Below are 20022 nucleotides of genomic sequence, written 5' to 3'. Positions count from 1 at the left end.
TTATGGATTCTGGCAGGGGTTAAAATTCATCCATATAGCCCTGGGGGCTATATGTGATGTATTTTCGCCAGCCAAGGTGTTTTAATTGCTGCTCAGGGCGCCCCCCCCTAGCGCCCTGCACCCTCAGTGACCGAAGTGTGAAGTGTGCTGAGGAGCAATGGCGCACAGCTGCAGTGCTGTGCGCTACCTTGGTGAAGACAGGATGTCTTCTGCCGCCGATTTTCCGGACCTCTTCTTGCTTCTGGCTCTGTAAGGGGGCCGGCGGCGCGGCTCTGGGACCGGACTCCATGGCTGGGCCTGTGTTCGATCCCTCTGGAGCTAATGGTGTCCAGTAGCCTAAGAAGCCCAATCCACTCTGCACGCAGGTGAGTTCGCTTCTTCTCCCCTTAGTCCCTCGATGCAGTGAGCCTGTTGACAGCAGGTCTCACTGAAAATAAAAAACCTAAACTAAACTTTTCACTAAGCAGCTCAGGAGAGCCACCTAGTGTGCACCCTTCTCGTTCGGGCACAAAAATCTAACAGAGGCTTGGAGGAGGGTCATAGGGGGAGGAGCCAGTGCACACCAGGTAGTCCTAAAGCTTTACTTTTGTGCCCAGTCTCCTGCGGAGCCGCTATCCCCCATGGTCCTTACGGAGTCCCCAGCATCCACTAGGACGTCAGAGAAACATAGAATTTGACGGCAGATAAGAACCACTTGGCCCATTTAGTCTGCCCCTTTTTTATTTTATCCTTTAGGCAATCTCAACCCTTTTTTAACCTTAATTCTTTGTAAGGATATTCATATGCCTGTCCCAAGCATGTTTAAATTGCCCTACAGTCTTAGCCTCTACCACCTCTGATGGGAGGCTATTCCACACATCCACTACCCTTTCTGTGAAGTAATTTAACTTCTAACGCCACCCATTGTTTACACTCCCAATTCCTAGTCCAGTCCAAGATTCTATTAAGCAATATTGCAGTGCCCTAACTAGGTGTGTGCGGATGGGGCATTGCACACAGCGCTAAAATGCCTAGTTACGGCACTGCAATATTGCATGGTAATATGTCTTCATATCTGACAATTGAAAACCCCCTCGCCGAACAGGTCTCGTAATAACATTATGGCTTATCTGGGGCCTTTTACGGAACCATACATATTGTTGTATTAGCAATTGTGTGGACCAGAACCAGGAGTCTGGAACTCCTATCAGTAAAGTTTTAAGAATATATAACAGTTTAGGGAGAGTATTCATCTTGACCAGACACATTGCAGACACATGAGAATCAGGCCCAAAGTCATAGCCCTTAGTACAAATGCTGCCACCGTATGCAATGTGGGGATCACCTAGCTTTTCTTCCTTCCCTTCTCTTCACCTTAATAATCAGAGACCTACTAAGGTGTAGATTTTTTCTTTCCCACCCTGGTACCAGATTTAGATGCAGTCGTAGCCTCCTGCTAGGAAAGACTAAAGGGTAGTACCAGGGCCGGATTAAGCCTCGGGGCACTTAAGATAAGAGGGTCCCCGGTGGAAGGCGGGGGAGTGTATTTTGGATTGTGCATACCCCCCCAACATGACCCATTCCAGGAGGGACAAAATGCTCTCTACCTGGACTTCCTTGTTAATATATGATTGGTGTCACCTGTGTTGAACTATTTAATATATAAGAAAGGTGCTTCACCACAGGTGATTGCAATCATAACTTAAGAAGATAGCATGTTGTCCCTCCAGGACTGGGTCATGTTAGGATGTATGGATTGTGTATATTAAATTTAATCCAATGGGGTATATTTAGAGTGACCATATTATCCCTTTCAGCTGGACGCTCATGGATTACACAGGTTTTGTGGCTGATTAAAACCAGCTGAAATGTAGGCTTGAAGTCAGTCAGCCCCAGAACCTGTGTAATCCATGAGCGTCCCAGGTAAAAGGGATAATATGGTCACCCTAGGTATATTAGATATAAGCTAATAGTTGAATAATGCCAGGTTACATAGGACCCAGACACCCAGGCAGAGAGGAGGAGAAGCTGGGATCCTTGTGTCACTTACAGCTCTCTCCGCCCTCCTATCTCTCCTCTGGTCTCCTCTGGTCAGAAAGCTCAATCAGCAGCTCATAAAACCTGATACTCTGCCTGGGATCAGTACGAAATCCTGCCAGACGGGATCCCGGCGGTCGGAATACCGACACCGGGATTCCGACTGGCTCAATCCCGACAGGGGGGCGAGCGCAACGCACACCCACAGAGGGAGAATATGTCGCGATTGTGCCGGTCGGAATCCCAGTGTTGGTATTTCGACCGCCGGAATCCTGTCCGGCGGGATCTTGACCGCATCCCCTCTGCCTGCAATACATACTGCCCTGCTCGCAGTATATACTCAATACTGCCCTGCTCGCATTCTGGCTGTCTGGCTCTGCTACTGCGTGAGAGTGAAAGCTAGCGATGTCGGTGTGCTCTGGCTGGGGGGCCCCCTAACAAAGGGGGGTCCGGGGTACTGTATGCCCTGCGACACCCCCTTAATCTGGCTATGCAGCCAGTGACTTAGTTTAAGCTATAAAAGAGCAAAACGCATAAACAGCTGAATCCAGCAGAGGGATTGTAAATGCAGGGTTACACACCAACATGCCTCCACATCACAACATCATTCACAACAGTGCTGGGCTGTACTGAGCTTTACTGGGAGTAAATCATCAGGCTTTGTTCTGCTGTCTCTCTGTGTTATGTGTGTGAGAGAGAGGAACAGTAACAGGAGATAACAGGCAGCTATCAGCCAGGGGAATTAGGGAAATCCCTGATGGTGGGGTATGGGGCTGGCGGAGGAATGCCGGATGCGGCCCCCGCCCACCTCTCAGTGCAGGGAGGAGTAGGCGGGGCTTAGCGGTACTAGTTACCAGAGTGAGGTCACCGGCCGGATCTCTATTCTCATTGTGCATTCAGATCTCTCATTGCAGCAATGGCTTATCCAGGAGCAGGAGGGGGCTACTATCAGGCTGGGGTAAGTCCTTTGCACACAGGCCCCGGGATGGTGTTGGTGGGCTGCTGGTTGGATATGGAAGGTTTATTTATGGGTGCACTGTACATGCAGGGATTGCTGTACAGCTATCTGCAATGGTCTGCTTCATACAGGACCCGGGGGACTGTGGAACTAGGCTGGCCTCCTCTACATCCATTAGTGTGCTGCTGCAAAGATGCAGGGGGAGGGTTTCTTCATACTCTTTACACCAGCTGTTATGGCTTATTCCTATTGTTATAGTATTATTTATTAAGTACAGCCTCCAGTGTGCACATGGTTCATTGTACCTGCTAAGCTCGGTGCACTTGTACCCACTCCTCCTGCATTAAGTTGTTTTAAAATGATCAATTTTGATTGCTTTATTAGTTGCTAATGATGGTGTTCCATTCAACTGACCGTAGTGCCCTTTAACCCTTTCTGGAGAACTCCTTGGGCAGGCATGGCTCCGAGGCCTGCATAAGTATTTCTCAAACTCTGTTCTTGTGGAACCCTGACAGTGCATGTTTTCTAGGTATCCTCAGGAATAATTATTCCTATCTGTAGATCTGTTGTGTTAGTCAATTAACACACCTGTGCTCCAGCTTGATGATCTGGACATTATGCACTGTTATGTTGGGGTACACACTAGGACGACGGGTGATCTGCCGACCTATCTGACAACTGGTAAGTGCATGCAGACTTGCCAATCGTCGGCCCTATGTGTCGTACCTGACATCACATCTGGGTGGGCATTTACATGTGCCCGCCCGGTTGTGATATCAGTCACCGGCGGCCTCTGCAGCAATTGTATGGGCGGTCGGCCGACCGTCCGTACACATAGCATGATGCACCGATATATCGGCCATTGACTGTGCTGCACAGCCGGAGCAGTATGTCTGTGAACAACGTCGTTCACAGACATATCGCTGGTACACACCCGCCGCTGTACTCACAATAAATTGGCTGTTCAGTTGACCGTCTGATATATTGGCCAATGTGTACCCAGCATTAGGGTTCCATGAGGACTAGGTTACAGAAGCGCTCCACTATATTATACAGCCCAGTGCTATTCTACATTAATTGTTTTAGCTGGTCTTTCGTGAGGCCAGTTATAGTGTTGTAAGAGGTTAGGCTTGGGTAATACTTCCTACTTTTTGCATAGTACCCATAATAGTTTGTTCCTTCCTTGGCCAGGTAGCAGATACTACATGACATTAGTTAGATTGGAAAAAGAGTAAATTGCAGCAGGTTTGGTCTTATAATCAATAATGTTTGCTTCTAAAAGGCCCTACACATTGAGCGATCCGCCGCCGAGCTGCCCGACGGCGGATACGGGCGACCCGGTGACGGGGGGAGTGAAGTTTCTTCACTCCCCCCGTCACCCAGCTCCATAGAAGTGCAGGCAAATATGGACGAGATCGTCCATATTGGCCTGCATGCACAGGCGACGGGGCACCAGCGATGAACGAGCGCGGGGCCGCGCATCGTTCATCGCTTGTGCCTCCACACTGAAAGATATGAACGGTATCTCGTTCATTAATGAACGAGATCGCTCATATCTTTCAGTCAGATCGCCCAGTGTGTAGGGCCTATAAGAGGCTTAGGGGTCTATTTACTAAGCCTTGGATGGAGATAAAGTCGCTGGAGATAAAGTACCAGCCAATCAGTTCCTAACTGCCATGTTACAGGCTGGGTTTGAAAAATGACAGTTAGGAGCTGATTGGCTGGTACGTTATCTCCAGCGACTTTATCTCCATCCAAGGCTTAGTAAATAGACCCCTATGGGTGGTATTCAGTTAGCTGCGGTAGTCTCAGCGCTATTGAATTTGCCTCCCTGCCTATTGAATTAAGGCCCTTTTTAAGGCATTTTCGGCAAAGCCTTTTCACCTTTTTTAATTTTTTTTTGCCTAGGCGAAAAAATGGCCCTACTATTGAATAGGGCGAATCCCCATTCGCTCTAAAAATAGCGAAAAGGCCAGTTTTATTTTCACCTAGGCGAAAACAACGGACCTAATTGAATAACCCCCTTAATTGGAATACATGTAAACAGGGACAGTCATTTAAAGGGCTGAAAATAAAGGATTCATTAGAACAAAGTGACTTGCTTTCAGCATTTCTCCCTCTCTGAGCGCAATACAAAGGCAGCAGGTACATCTAGGCCTTTTTAAAGCCGTAAAGTTGGGCACGGCTGCTGGTCAGGCTGGCAGCTTGGTCAGTTTTTGTTCCACATTTGCCCTGTGAGTGGCTGCCGCTGCGGTCATGTTTCCATCGGATTGGCTCGGACTTTGGATGACTAATGATTACATTTGTGTGTTCCTGTTATCTCCAACATCCAGCAATAAATAGAGACCATAAAATGGGCTAACTATATGCTGAATCACATTTAATGTGTGACCTTTGCACGGCTATATCTTGTCAACTACCCAAGTATTAGGTATTTCCGGACTTCGGTTTGGGGTAGGTCCTTCAGTTTTATGGCATGCTGTTCTCATATGTGGCCTTGGTTGTCTAGCAGAGTTTAATATCCATCAAGATTCCAAACCAATAAATACATGGGCCCTCATTCCGAGTTGATCGGTCGCAAGGCGAATTTAGCAGAGTTACACACGCTAAGCCTACGCCTACTGGGAGTGTATCTTAGCTTCTTAAAATTGCGACCGATGTATTCGCAATATTGCGATCACAAACTACTTAGCAGTTTTAGAGTAGCTCCACACTTACTCTGCCTGTGCGATCAGTTCAGTGCTTGTCGTTCCTGGTTTGACGTCACAAACACACCCAGCGTTCGCCCAACCACTCCCCCGTTTCTCCGGCCACTCCTGCGTTTTTTCCGGAAACGGTAGCGTTTTCATCCACACGCCCATAAAACGCCGTGTTTCCGCCCAGTAACACCCATTTCCTGTCAATCACATTACGATCGCCGGAGCGATGAAAAAGCCGTGAGTAAAAATACTATCTTCATTGTTAAATTACTTGGCGCAGTCGCAGTGCGAATATTGCGCATGCGTACTAAGCGGATTTTCATTGCGATGCGATGAAAAATACCGACCGATCAACTCGGAATGAGGGCCATGATTCCTTACAAAGAGGAGAAGTAGAGGTGTAGCCTGTAGCAGCCAATGAAATCCTAGCTATCATTTGACTAGTACAGTCTATAAAATGACAGCTAGAACCTGATTGGTTATTATGGGCAACACCTCTACTTTAAAGATTTGATAAATCTCCCCCTAAACGTGTTGCCCCCTAATGAGCAGGAAAAGGGCAGCATTGTGCCAAGCCATGGAGGATTGCAGTGGAAAGACTGCGCCTACCACTTATTGTCAGGGTATATCATGGGCAATCATTTCATATGCAGTCATGAACTCAGTGTTTCAGTTCTGTCCAAAAGAATCTGATAAGCTCCTGATATTCTGGAACAGGCAACCCGTGACTCTGCAAGTGTTTTGGAATTACAGATCCCAGCATTCCCTGGCAGCTTTTTTGCATAGCGTGCTGGGACTTGTAGTTTAATTGCAGCTGCAGAGTCATAGGTTACCCATGCCTTACTGTCATGTCTTCCCTGTATTATTAATTAAGAGTAACGCCAGTGGCACTATAGACCTAAACTTCTAGGTATGCTAATGAATTCACTAATGCACTAATTCAGCCCATTCTTTCCCCATGGTTTAAGCAGGAATCGCTATGAATGGTGGATTGAGGGGTATATTTGTCATTCATCCCTTGTGGTTGCAGTGATATATGTGAGGGGATACCATTGGCTTCTATTAAGATCACAGCCGGGTCTAGAATGGAAAGTGTGCATTTATACGGGCGTCCAGACGCAAGTCAGGGTGTGTGTTTATTCGACATTAGAAGGGAAATCGTGAGATAAGCGACTTAATGTTTGACTATTGGGGAAGATATAGGTGGGCAAAGGCCTTTAAAAAAAAAAAAAAAGAATGAAATGTAAAGTTCACTTATATAGGGGTCTATTCATGAAGCAGTCAAAAGAGTGGAGAAGTGAGCCAGTGGAGAAGTTGCCCATGGCAACCAATCAGTGTTGAGGTAACTGCATACTATAAAAGTGCATACTATAAAATTAGACGAAGCAGCTGATTGGTTGCCATGGGCAACTTCTCCACACTTCACTGCTTCATGAATAGACCCCTTTGTCTTTTGACTTCCGCAGATAATTTGAACAGACCAGCATACTCATTGGCTATTCTCCTCTCAGAGCCTGACCAATCGCAACAGCGGGGGTAGCATGACCTTCCCCCATTTACAACAGTGAGCAAATCTGTTCACAAATGGCCAATTTGCCAGATTGCAGCATGCATGGCTCAATAATAGGCCTAGCTGCTGCAGAACCGTGAAATAGATGATGGAGAAACTTGTACTGTCCGGATTGCAGGTTTAATGTTCCCTGGTTGCTATAAACAAGTGTTTACAGGTGCTATAGAGCGTACTAGTGATGGCTGGCATTCTGTGGCTGGAATGCACCTTGCTTTTGAGGTGTGTGGTAACCACCGCTAACGGCTCGGCACTAATATACACAGGCGTGTGCATTACTAATCCTGCTACGCTGACTCATAGTAACGGGGTGTGAGAGCCAACACTGATAACGGAGTGCATAGTATGTGAAGGGTGGTTAATATGAGCCTTTCCCTTGACTTCCCTGCATGACAATAGTACAGAAGGAACCTGTCGGTGCCTTATTATTTTATTTATTTGTGATTAAACAAACCACCTCTGTAGAGCGCTGCTTAATATGTTTGTCTTATATAAACACAGGTTAATGGAGAATAATGCTCTGTGCTGCATAGATTGTTACATATGGCTGCATAACCTGCAGCCTCTGCTCTGTGACTGGAGGGGATGCCTCTTGCTTGGCTGTTTCTGCTAGCAGAGTATATTGTGTAGACACAGTGTGGTATATCATTGCCTAATTGCAGCTAGTGGGCTTTTGCCCTTTGCTCTGAAGGACGTGACTGCCGTACTGTATTGCGGGCACGGCCTAAACTTGCTTGCATGTTTCAGGCGCTGTGAGCTACACAGCAAGTTCTGTCTGCACCCTTATTGCGGGAATATGCTTTATACGTATTGGAGCATTCTGTACAATAATGGGAATTTTGAGATGTCATTCACGCTGACCGAGATTTTCTCCTATTTATTTCATTAAGCTGGATGCAATAATGGCGGTAATTCTGAGTTGACGCAGCAGCAAGTTTGTTAGCAATTGGGCAAAACCATGTGCACTGCAGGGGGGGGGGGGCAGATATAACATTTGCAGAAAGAGTTAGATTTGGGTGGTTATTTTGTTTCTGTGCAGGGTAAATACTGGCTGCTTTATTTTTACACTGCAATTCAGATTTCAGTTTGAATACACCCCACAGTCCCATTATCCTTATTACCTCCACTTGCTGGATGCAGGGCGTTCTGGTGGGAGGGTTTAGATGCATTTTACATCTCTAGCTATATATCTCCAAGAAGAAGTATGGCGCTCCGGATAGATATATATATAATATTGTTCTTAATCTAATAATTGCGTTGCAGTATCATGTGTTTGGAGGGGACATTGTCATCACCTGTCTATGTTTGTTTCCTTACAGTATGGTGGTGCGCCCGGGGGTCCTGCGTACCAGCAGCAAGATCCATTGTATGGCTATTTTGCAGCCATTGCTGGCCAGGTGAGCTGACCCTTTTGTTTTCCTTTGACTGATGTAGATGTTGCCTCCATTTCCCTTCAGTAATGAATCTCTTCTGATGAATGCACACAGCTCCAGTATTCCTAATGTGCCATCGTGCGCTCTTGTGGGAATTGAAATCAAAGCAGCTATGGACGGCTGCGCACATATTTGGCATTCACGGAAGAGCAGATATTGCACGTTTCCCCTTGCACCTCTGTGGGGGGGGGGGGAATACTTGCGATGCTGGCGGACCCGACTTCTCGTTCCTGAACGGTTCATTGCATCCATTGCTTAGAATTTAAACCCCCTTCCCCTCCTCCCTTGAATGACTTAAAACCTGCGTATATAATTTGTAAGTCAGCTGCAATTCATTCAGTCCACATCCTATTTTCTTTGGGTGCTGACTTAATAAAACACTTTGCAACCCTAAAACTCTTCCTTGGGAGATCTGTTCATAGCTAAAGCCCAGTACTCACGGGCCGATCAAGGAGAGATGCGTGCTGAGCGAACCGCTCAGCACACATCTCTCCTGCCGCTCAGCACAGCGCGATCTGTGCTGAGCGTGCGGGGGGAGACGGGGGGGCCGCTCACTTCACCCAGCGGGTGAAGTGAGCGACCCGCTAGATTGGCCTGCATGCAGGCCAATCTAGCAGCGGCGATAGCGATATGCGGGGCCGCGCATCGCTATCGCCGAGGGGGCTACACACGGAGCGATCCTGCCGATATTCTAAGCAATCTAGTCAGATTGCTTAGAATATCGCTCCGTGAGTACCCCCCTTTACATATCAATACAAGCGGGGAATAGACTACATTGTTGTTTTGCAAGAAACCCTATAAGTATTGTATTTCTAAATTGCACAATTGAAGCTCTTGCTGTAAAACCTGCTGTGATAATTGTTTTCTTTCATTAAAGGATGGTCAGATAGAGTCCGAGGAGCTGCAGAGATGTCTCACACAGGCCGGCATGTCAGGCGGATATAAACGTGAGTGTGTAATGGTAACGTTACTGCTTTTTGTGGGACGCATGGATACTTACAATGGTTTTAACATTCTAGAGTACAAAGTTGTATAAAATAAGGGACTTCTGTGTTTAATAGCTCACATAGGCTTTTCATTTGTTTTAAGGTTGGTGTTTAATTGATAAATCGGTGATTTGTGGTTAATTGGGTGATGTACGCAATCCCGATCTCTGAGAAAGGGGGGGGTCTGTGCATGTGCAGAACGAGGCTTGCATCGTCGCAGGCAGTTCCCCCCTGGATAACCTCAGGGTTACTGAGGTGGCCAATGGTATCGCAGATGGTCCAATTCTGCGACCTCGGAACTAGTGTTTAAACACATTACAACTGCTAGTTCATGTTCTCTAATTACTACGGTCTGTGCTGAAGGGGTTAAATGTCTTACCCAAACATGAGCGTATAAACTGAGAAATAGATTGGGATAAAGCTTTTCGTTATTTTGAGAGAGCGATTTTGCTGCTGGCGCTAAACGCTACAGTTAGTATAGTACCAGAAAGTCTGCTTTGTGTGACCGCATCTGGGCAAAGCCAAGGGGGTGATTCATTTCTGATCGCTGCTGTACGTTTTCTCACAGCGGGCGATCGGGTACTAACTGCGCATGCACCGCAATACACACGCGCGTCGCACAGCAACAAAGGGCATCGCCGGTTAGCGACAGGATGGTGCGAAAAATCTGATCGCACGGGCGTTCGCAAGGTGATTGACAGGAGGAAGCAGTTTGTGGGTGGTAACTGACCGTTTATTGGGAGTGTCCGGAAAATGCAGGCGTGCCCCAGCGTTTTCAGGGAGGGTGTCTGACGTCTGCTCCGGACCCGATCAGCCTGATTCTCATCGCACTGGAGGAGTAAGTCCTGGGCTGCGCAGAGACTGCACAAAGTGGATTTTAGCAGCTCGGCGTACAGATGGCATCGCACACTTGCACGGTGAATATACACTCCCACTGGAGGCGGCGACTATCTGAACGCAGGACAGCAAAGTTAGCAGCCCAGCAATCAGGTCTGAATCCCCCCCCCCCACCCCCCCATCCCAATCCCCAGTAATAAAATTTGAAGGGCTTTTCAAAACCTGATATATATTTATAAGTAAGGCAGAATCGCAACACAGCAATGAGTGGATTTTTGCGCAACGTTTCAGCCACGGCTGACTTTTTTTTAGAAAGGACCGTAACAGCGAGTGTGTCTTTGGGTCGGCAGCTGACGCGATCACTAAAATCCCAAAAGGCTGTTTGTGGTGAATAAAATCTGCCACTGTCTTTCCGTGTTCTGTAGACAAAGTGCAAATACAACCTAATTATAATTAAGGTATACTTTTCAGTTAATGTTAAATGAGTGTCGTTGATTAGTACAGTATGTTGTCATTAACCTGTGTTTGTATATTTTACAGCCTTTAACTTGGAAACCTGCAGACTTATGATCGCCATGTTGGATGTATCTTTTTATCATGGGTGTTTTTACGTTGTGTTGTTTTTTTTTTTTTTTTTATTACTAAACTACAGGGATCTTCATAAGCAGGATCATCTGACGTATGATTGTTCACATTATTTGCAGTGTGTTTATATTGTATTGTATTCCACATACCGGCATTACACATTGCATTGCAGAACATGTTAGCGCCATCTTAGGGTAATGTGTGTATTACAACCTTAGATTTTATGAAAGCGATACATAAATATAATATGATCTAGTATTGCCTGGTGAATGATACTTTCTCTGACGTCCTAGTGGATGCTGGGAACTCCGTAAGGACCATGGGGAATACCGGCTCCGCAGGAGACTGGGCACAAAAGTAAAGCTTTAGGACTACCTGGTGTGCACTGGCTCCTCCCCCTATGACCCTCCTCCAAGCCTCAGTTAGATTTTTGTGCCCGGCCGAGAAGGGTGCACACTAGGGGCTCTCCTGAGCTTCTTAGTGAAAGTTTAGTTTTAGGTTTTTTATTTTCAGTGAGACCTGCTGGCAACAGGCTCACTGCATCGAGGGACTAAGGGGAGAAGAAGCGAACCTGCCTGCTTGCAGCCAGCTTGGGCTTCTTAGGCTACTGGACACCATTAGCTCCAGAGGGACCGAACACAGGCCCAGCCTCGGAGCTCGGTCCCAGAGCCGCGCCGCCGGCCCCCTTACAGAGCCAGAAGCAAGAAGAGATCCGGTAAAATCGGCGGCAGAAGACATCAGTCTTCAACAAGGTAGCGCACAGCACTGCAGCTGTGCGCCATTGTTACTCAGGCACACTTCACACTTCGGTCACTGAGGGTGCAGGGCGCTAGGGGGGGGGCGCCCTGAGCAGCAATGTAAACACCTTGGCTGGCATAAATACACCACATATAACCCCCAGGGCTATATGGATGTATTTTAACCCCTGCCAGAACTCACCAAAAAGCGTGAGAAAAGGCCGCCGAGAAGGGGGCGGAGCCTATCTCCTCAGCACACGGGCGCCATTTTCCATCACAGCTCCGCTGGAAGGACGTCTCCCTGACTCTCCCCTGCAGTCCTGCACTACAGAAAAGGGTAAAAAAGAGAGGGGGGCACTAATTTGGCGCAGTTTTAATACTAACAGCAGCTATAAATGGAAAAGCACATTTTATAGTGGTATTCCTGTCTATATATAGCGCTCTGGTGTGTGCTGGCATACTCTCCCTCTGTCTCCCCAAAGGGCTAGTGGGGTCCTGTCCTCTATCAGAGCATTCCCTGTGTGTGTGCGGTGTGTCGGTACGATTGTGTCGACATGTTTGAGGAGGAAAATGAGATGGAGGCGGAGCAATTGCCTATTATAGAGTTGTCACCCCCTAGGGAGTCGACACCTGAGTGGATGAGCTTATGGAAGGAATTGCGTGACAGTGTCAGCTCTTTACGACAGACAGTTGACGACATGAGACAGCCGGCTACTCAGCTTGTGCCTGTCCAGGGGTCTCAAACGCCATCAGGGGCTTTAAAACGCCCGTTACCTCAAATGGCAGACACGGATACTGACTCCAGTGTCGATGATGAGGAGACAAACGTGACTTCCACTAGGGCCACACGTTACATGATTGAAGCAATGAAAAATGTATTGCATATCTCTGATAATACAAGTACCACTAAAAAGGGTATTATGTTTGGTGAGAAAAAACTGCCTGTAGTTTTTCCTGTATCTGAGGAATTAAATGAAGTGTGTGATGAGGCGTGGGTTCCCCCTGATAAAAAACTGATAATTCCAAAAAGGTTATTGGCATCGTACCCTTTCCCGCCAGAGGATAGGGCACGTTGGGAAACACCCCCTAGGGTGGATAAAGCGCTCACACGCTTGTCTAAACAGGTAGCACTACCCTCTCCTGATACGGCCGCCCTAAAGGAACCTGCCGACAGAAAGCTGGAGAATATCCTAAAATGTATATACACTCACACGGGTGTTATACTGCGACCAGCAATCGCCTCAGCCTGGATGTGCAGTGCGGGCCTGACTGAAAATATTGATACCCTAGATAGGGACAGTATATTACTGACTATAGAGCATTTGAAGGATGCATTTCTATATATGCGTGATGCACAGAGGGATATTTGCCGACTGGCATCAAGAGTTAGCGCGCTGTCCATTTCTGGAAGAAGAGGTTAATGGACGCGGCAGTGGTCAGGTGATGCGGATTCTAAAAGGCACATGGAAGTATTGCCTTATAAGGGGGAGGAGTTATTTGGGGTAGGTCTATCAGACCTGGTAGCCACGGCAACTGCTGGAAAATCCACATTTTTACCCCAGGTAGCTTCTCAACCTAAGAAGACGCCGTATTATCAGGCGCAGTCCTTTCGGCCCCATAAGGGCAAGCGGGCAAAAGGCGCCTCATTTCTGCCCCGTGGCAGAGGGAGAGGAAAAAGGCTGCAACAAACAGCCAGTTCCCAGGAACAAAAGCCCTCCGCAAAGTCCTCCGCATGACGCTGGGGCTTTACAAGCGGACTCAGGCATGGTGGGGGCCCGTCTCAAGAAGTTCAGTGCGCAGTGGGCCCACTCGCAAGTGGACCCCTGGATCCTTCAGGTGGTATCTCAGGGGTACAAATTGGAATTCGAGACGTCTCCCCCTCGCCGTTTTCTAAAGTCTGCTTTACCGACGTCTCCCTCAGACAGGGAGGCAGTATTGGAAGCCATTCACAAGCTGTATTCCCAGCAGGTGATAATCAAGGTACCCCTCCTACAACAGGGAAAGGGGTACTATTCCACACTATTTGTGGTACCGAAGCCGGACGGCTCGGTGAGACCAATTTTAAACCTAAAATCCTTGAACACTTACATACAAAGGTTCAAATTCAAGATGGAGTCACTCAGAGCAGTGATTGCAAACCTGGAAGAAGGGGACTATATGGTGTCTCTGGACATCAAAGATGCTTACCTACATGTCCCAATTTACCCTTCTCACCAAGGGTACCTCAGGTTTGTGGTACAGAACTGTCACTATCCGTTTCAGACGCTGCCGTTTGGATTGTCCACGGCACCCCAGGTCTTTACCAAGGTAATGGCCGAAATGATGATACTCCTTCGAAGGAAGGGAGTTTTAGTTATCCCTTACTTGGACGATCTCCTGATAAGGGCAAGATCCAGGGAACAGTTGGAAGTCGGGGTAGCACTATCTCAGATAGTGCTGCGCCAGCACGGTTGGATTCTCAATATTCCAAAATCGCAGCTGATCCCGACGCCACGACTTCTATTCCTAGGGATGATCCTGGACACAGTCCAGAAAAAGGTGTTTCTCCCGGAGGAGAAAGCCAGGGAGTTATCCGAACTAGTCAGAAATCTCCTAAAACCAGGCCAAGTCTCAGTGCATCAATGCACAAGGGTCCTGGGAAAGATGGTGGCTTCTTACGAAGCAATCCCATTCGGCAGATTCCACGCAAGAACCTTCCTGTGGGATCTGCTAGACAAATGGTCCGGGTCGCATCTTCAGATGCATCAGCGGATACTCTTGTCACCAAGGACAAGAGTGTCTCTCCTGTGGTGGTTGCAGAGTGCTCCTCTTCTAGAGGGCCGCAGATTCGGCATTCAGGACTGGGTCCTGGTGACCACGGATGCCAGCCTGAGAGGCTGGGGAGCAGTCACACAGGGAAGAAATTTCCAGGGCTTGTGGTCAAGCCTGGAGACATCACTTCACATAAATATCCTGGAGCTAAGGGCCATCTACAATGCTCTAAGCCTAGCAAGACCTCTGCTTCAAGGTCAGCCGGTGCTGATCCAGTCAGACAACATCACGGCAGTCGCCCACGTAAACAGACAGGGCGGCACAAGAAGCAGGAGGGCAATGGCAGAAGTTGCAAGGATTCTTCGCTGGGCGGAAAATCATGTGATAGCACTGTCAGCAGTGTTCATTCCGGGAGTGGACAACTGGGAAGCAGACTTCCTCAGCAGACACGACCTCCACCCGGGAGAGTGGGGACTTCACCCAGAAGTCTTCCACATGATTGTGAACCGTTGGGAAAAACCAAAGGTGGACATGATGGCGTCCCGCCTCAACAAAAAACTAGACAGGTATTGCGCCAGGTCAAGGGACCCTCAGGCAATAGCTGTGGACGCTCTGGTAACACCGTGGGTGTACCAGTCAGTGTATGTGTTCCCTCCTCTGCCTCTCATACCCAAGGTACTGAGAATCATAAGAAGGAGAGGAGTAAGGACTATACTCGTGGCTCCGGATTGGCCAAGAAGGACTTGGTACCCGGAACTTCAAGAGATGCTCACAGAGGACCCGTGGCCTCTACCTCTAAGAAGGGACCTGCTCCAGCAGGGACCCTGTCTGTTCCAAGACTTACCGCGGCTGCGTTTGACGGCATGGCGGTTGAACGCCGGATCCTGAAGGAAAAAGGCATTCCGGAGGAAGTCATCCCTACCCTGATCAAAGCCAGGAAGGATGTAACCGTACAGCATTATCACCGTATTTGGCGTAAATATGTTGCGTGCTGCGAGGCCAGGAAGGCCCCTACAGAGGAATTTCAACTGGGTCGTTTCCTGCATTTCCTGCAAACAGGACTGTCTATGGGCCTAAAATTAGGGTCCATTAAGGTTCAAATTTCGGCCCTGTCGATTTTCTTCCAGAAAGAACTGGCTTCAGTTCCTGAAGTTCAGACGTTTGTCAAGGGGGTACTGCATATACAGCCTCCTTTTGTGCCTCCAGTGGCACCTTGGGATCTCAATGTAGTTTTGGGGTTCCTAAAATCACATTGGTTTGAACCACTCACCACTGTGGACTTAAAATATCTCACATGGAAAGTGGTAATGCTGTTGGCCCTGGCTTCGGCCAGGCGTGTCAGAATTGGCGGCTTTATCCTATAAAAGCCCTTACCTGATTTTTCATACGGACAGGGCAGAATTGAGGACTCGTCCTCAATTTCTCCCTAAGGTGGTTTCAGCGTTTCACCTGAACCAGCCTATTGTGGTACCTGCGGCTACTAGGGACTTGGAGGACTCCAAATTGCTGGACGTAGTCAGGGCCCTGAAAATATGTTTCCAGGACGGCTGGAGTCAGAAAATCTGACTCGCTGTTTATCCTATATGCACCCAACAAGCTGGGTGCTCCTGCTTCTAAGCAGACTATTGCTCGTTGGATTTGTAGTACAATTCAGCTTGCACATTCTGTGGCAGGCCTGCCACAGCCAAAATCTGTAAAAGCCCATTCCACAAGGAAGGTGGGCTCATCTTGGGCGGCTGCCCGAGGGGTCTCGGCTTTACAACTTTGCCGAGCAGCTACTTGGTCAGGGGCAAACACGTTTGCTAAATTCTACAAATTTGATACCCTGGCTGAGGAGGACCTGGAGTTCTCTCATTCGGTGCTGCAGAGTCATCCGCACTCTCCCGCCCGTTTGGGAGCTTTGGTATAATCCCCATGGTCCTTACGGAGTTCCCAGCATCCACTAGGACGTCAGAGAAAATAAGAATTTACTTACCGATAATTCTATTTCTCGTAGTCCGTAGTGGATGCTGGGCGCCCATCCCAAGTGCGGATTGTCTGCAATACTTGTACATAGTTATTGTTACAAAAATGGGGTTATTATTGTTGTGAGCCATCTTTTCAGAGGCTCCTCTGTTATCATGCTGTTAACTGGGTTCAGATCACAGGTTGTACGGTGTGATTGGTGTGGCTGGTATGAGTCTTACCCGGGATTCAAAATCCTTCCTTATTGTGTACGCTCGTCCGGGCACAGTATCCTAACTGAGGCTTGGAGGAGGGTCATAGGGGGAGGAGCCAGTGCACACCAGGTAGTCCTAAAGCTTTACTTTTGTGCCCAGTCTCCTGCGGAGCCGCTATTCCCCATGGTCCTTACGGAGTTCCCAGCATCCACTACGGACTACGAGAAATAGAATTATCGGTAAGTAAATTCTTATTTTCCTTGACACTTGCTATAAGAGGGACATGTCGGGCAAGATGGGATTTAATGAGTTTAAAGAACTGGCGATTGTTTTAAATGGTTGGAAGCAAAACTTCATGTCATTTGATGCTGACAGGAGTGGAAGCGTCGATGGGATGGAGTTGCAGCGAGCCCTGGGGACTATGGGTGAGTACGAGGGAGGCCGGCCCTCTGTATTTCAGTTAGGGTAGGCAGCCATTATTGATATTAAGTTTATGCATACACAAGGAAACGGTGACGAGCAGCAGGTGGCTTGGTGCACACAAGGTGTGGTAGCACTGACAATAAAACACATACAGTGTACTTGGAGAGAACAATACTGCTGTCGCATCATAGGTGGCTTATTTGTCCGCTGTTTCCATGACTGCCAGGCGGGCACAGTGAAGATGAAAGGGCTTTACAACCAAACAGGAAATACGACTTTGTGTCTAAGCCTTTTTCTCCTTCATCCACTAGGGGCCACTGGAGCGTAGTTACAATGGGGAAATAGTAGGCAGTAATTGGGAGCTGGCACTTTAAAATTCTCACACTGTGGCTAGCTCCTCCCCTACTATCTCCCCTCCAAGCCAGTCTTAGTTTAGTGCCCGATGTGAGCTGGTCACTTGGGTTTAGCTGAAGAAAATTTTCTTTTTTCTTTATTTTATTTTTCTTTCACACATGCACAGACTGGCAGCTCTGCCACTGCCATTCTGCACCGCGGGAGGCTGCCGGCGGGGTCCCATCGCAGCTGCGTGCGGCTCGGGATGGGCCCCGGCTGAGGGAGACACCGAGCTCTCCTGAGTTGGCCGGACACCGCTGCGTGCGGCGCGTGTCGGGGCCACTCCATCCAGCAGAAGATTACGGCAGCGGTGAGTATCAAAAGTGGCCGGACACCGCTGCGTGCGGCGCGTGTCGGGGCCGCGGGGTCGAGCAGAGTACGCCTAAAGTGTGGTGAGTACGAACATCCCCCCCCCTCCAGACTGATGTATGTTTTTACAGTTTCAGTTTTCAACGTATGTATGGACCCTTATACTCTCCAGTCATAGAAGGCTGGAGTGCATCAAAGGCGCTTACTAATTTGAACTTGGCGCCATTATATGGGGGGCGGAGCTTCAGCCCGCTCTGTAAGCGGGCTCAGCGCTCTTCACTACCCGGCTGCAGAAGGCAGCCGGGGGATACAGAACAGATGTAAGTTGAATCCAAGGCTGGTTGCCTTTTATAGTTGCCGCCATCTTATGTCCGTGTGGTGTAAAAACAACAAAAACATGTGGCTCTGTTGATGAAACGCTTCCCGGCCGCAGCATACAAGCGGCCGGGGAGATACAGGGCGCTTCCCGCTTACTGTAGAGCAGGTTTGAATTTGGCGCCGAAGCGGGGGGGGGGGGGGGCGGGGGCGGAGCTAACTCCCGCTCTGTTCGGCGGGCTAAGCGCTCTCCGTCCCCCGGCCGCTACAGGACCGCCGCTTCACTGTCACACCGCTCCCCGGCCGCTGCAAGCTCCCTTCCCTCTCCGGGCTGTTCAGGGAGGATAAAGGTAGGATGTGGGGGTGAAGGCTATTCCCGCTCAGCGGGCTCCCGGCGGCGGATCGCAGCCTTCACTGCCTCTAGGCAAGGGTTTTTTTTTTAGTTTTTCTGTGCAGGGAGTTGTTGACATATTTGTAATATCTGACTTTGGCAGCCATTCCTCCCTGCAGGAGAGTCCTCTGCCAGGCATTTCATACAGGAGCCTGCTCTATTACAGGAGCTGGGGCTCATCTCATTAATGATTAAAAATCTACTGTGCAGTATTTCTTTACTCTACAAATACTATTAGGTTCACAGGCACAGTATTTATCTACCCTATTGGGTTCACATACACGGTTGGATTCACTGTGGGTGTGTATATAGATATAGATATAGATATAGATATATATATATATATATATATATATATAGATTTCTCTGACGTCCTAGTGGATGCTGGGAACTCCGTAAGGACCATGGGGATAGCGGCTCCGCAGGAGACTGGGCACAATAGAAAAAGCTTTAGGACTACCTGGTGTGCACTGGCTCCTCCCCCTATGACCCTCCTCCAAGCCTCAGTTAGATTTTTGTGCCCGACCGAGCAGGGTGCAATCTAGGGGGCTCTCCTGAGCTCTTTAGAAAAAAGATAGTTTTAGGTTTTTTATTTTCAGTGAGACCTGCTGGCAACAGGCTCACTGCATCGAGGGACTAAGGGGAGAAGAAGCGAACCTGCCTGCTTGCAGCCAGCTTGGGCTTCTTAGGCTACTGGACTCCATTAGCTCCAGAGGGACCGAACACAGGCCCAGCCTCGGAGTCCGGTCCCAGAGCCGCGCCGCCGGCCCCCTTACAGAGCCAGAAGCAAGAAGAGGTCCGGAAAATCGGCGGCAGAAGACATCAGTCTTCAACAAGGTAGCGCACAGCACTGCAGCTGTGCGCCATTGCTCCTCATGCACACCTCACACTGCGGTCACTGATGGGTGGAGGGCGCTGGGGGGGTGGCGCCCTGAGCAGCAATAAAAACACCTTGGCTGGCAAAAATACATCACATATAACCCCCAGGGCTATATGGATGTATATTAACCCCTGCCAGATTCCAGAAAAAAGCGGGAGAAAAGTCAGCCGAGAAGGGGGCGGAGCCTATCTCCTCAGCACACTGGCGCCATTTTCCCTCACAGCTCCGCTGGAAGGACGTCTCCCTGACTCTCCCCTGCAGTCCTGCACTACAGAAAAGGGTAAAACAAGAGGGGGGGGGCACTCATTAGGCGCAGTAATAATATAAACAGCAGCTATAAGGGGAAAAACACTCTGTATAGTGTTATCCCAGTGTGTGTGTGTGTGTGTGTGTGTATGTATGTATATATATATATATATATATATATATATATATATATATATATATATATATATATTATAATATACATGCGCTCTGGTGTGTGCTGGCATACTCTCCCTCTGTCTCCCCAAAGGGCTAGTGGGGTCCTGTCCTCTATCAGAGCATTCCCTGTGTGTGTGCTGTGTGTCGGTACGATTGTGTC

The 20022-nt window shown here is 48.5% G+C and overlaps 1 protein-coding gene across 1 annotated transcript in view; it reads left to right on the top strand.

The window, feature by feature from the left end:
* Positions 1-2866: 2866 nt before the first annotated feature.
* SRI (sorcin) overlaps positions 2867-20022 on the top strand; it is a 32230-nt gene continuing 15074 nt past the window's right edge. The window contains exons 1-5 of the mRNA XM_063921447.1: positions 2867-2974; positions 8560-8637; positions 9551-9620; positions 11037-11080; positions 17006-17153. Coding sequence (XP_063777517.1) covers positions 2933-2974; positions 8560-8637; positions 9551-9620; positions 11037-11080; positions 17006-17153 — 382 coding nt within the window. The 5' untranslated portion in view covers positions 2867-2932. The remainder of the gene's footprint in view (positions 2975-8559; positions 8638-9550; positions 9621-11036; positions 11081-17005; positions 17154-20022) is intronic.

This window comes from Pseudophryne corroboree, chromosome 5, assembly GCF_028390025.1.
Source record: "Pseudophryne corroboree isolate aPseCor3 chromosome 5, aPseCor3.hap2, whole genome shotgun sequence".
NCBI classification, from domain to species: Eukaryota; Metazoa; Chordata; class Amphibia; order Anura; family Myobatrachidae; genus Pseudophryne; species Pseudophryne corroboree.
This window is presented reverse-complemented; position numbering and strand designations above follow the sequence as displayed.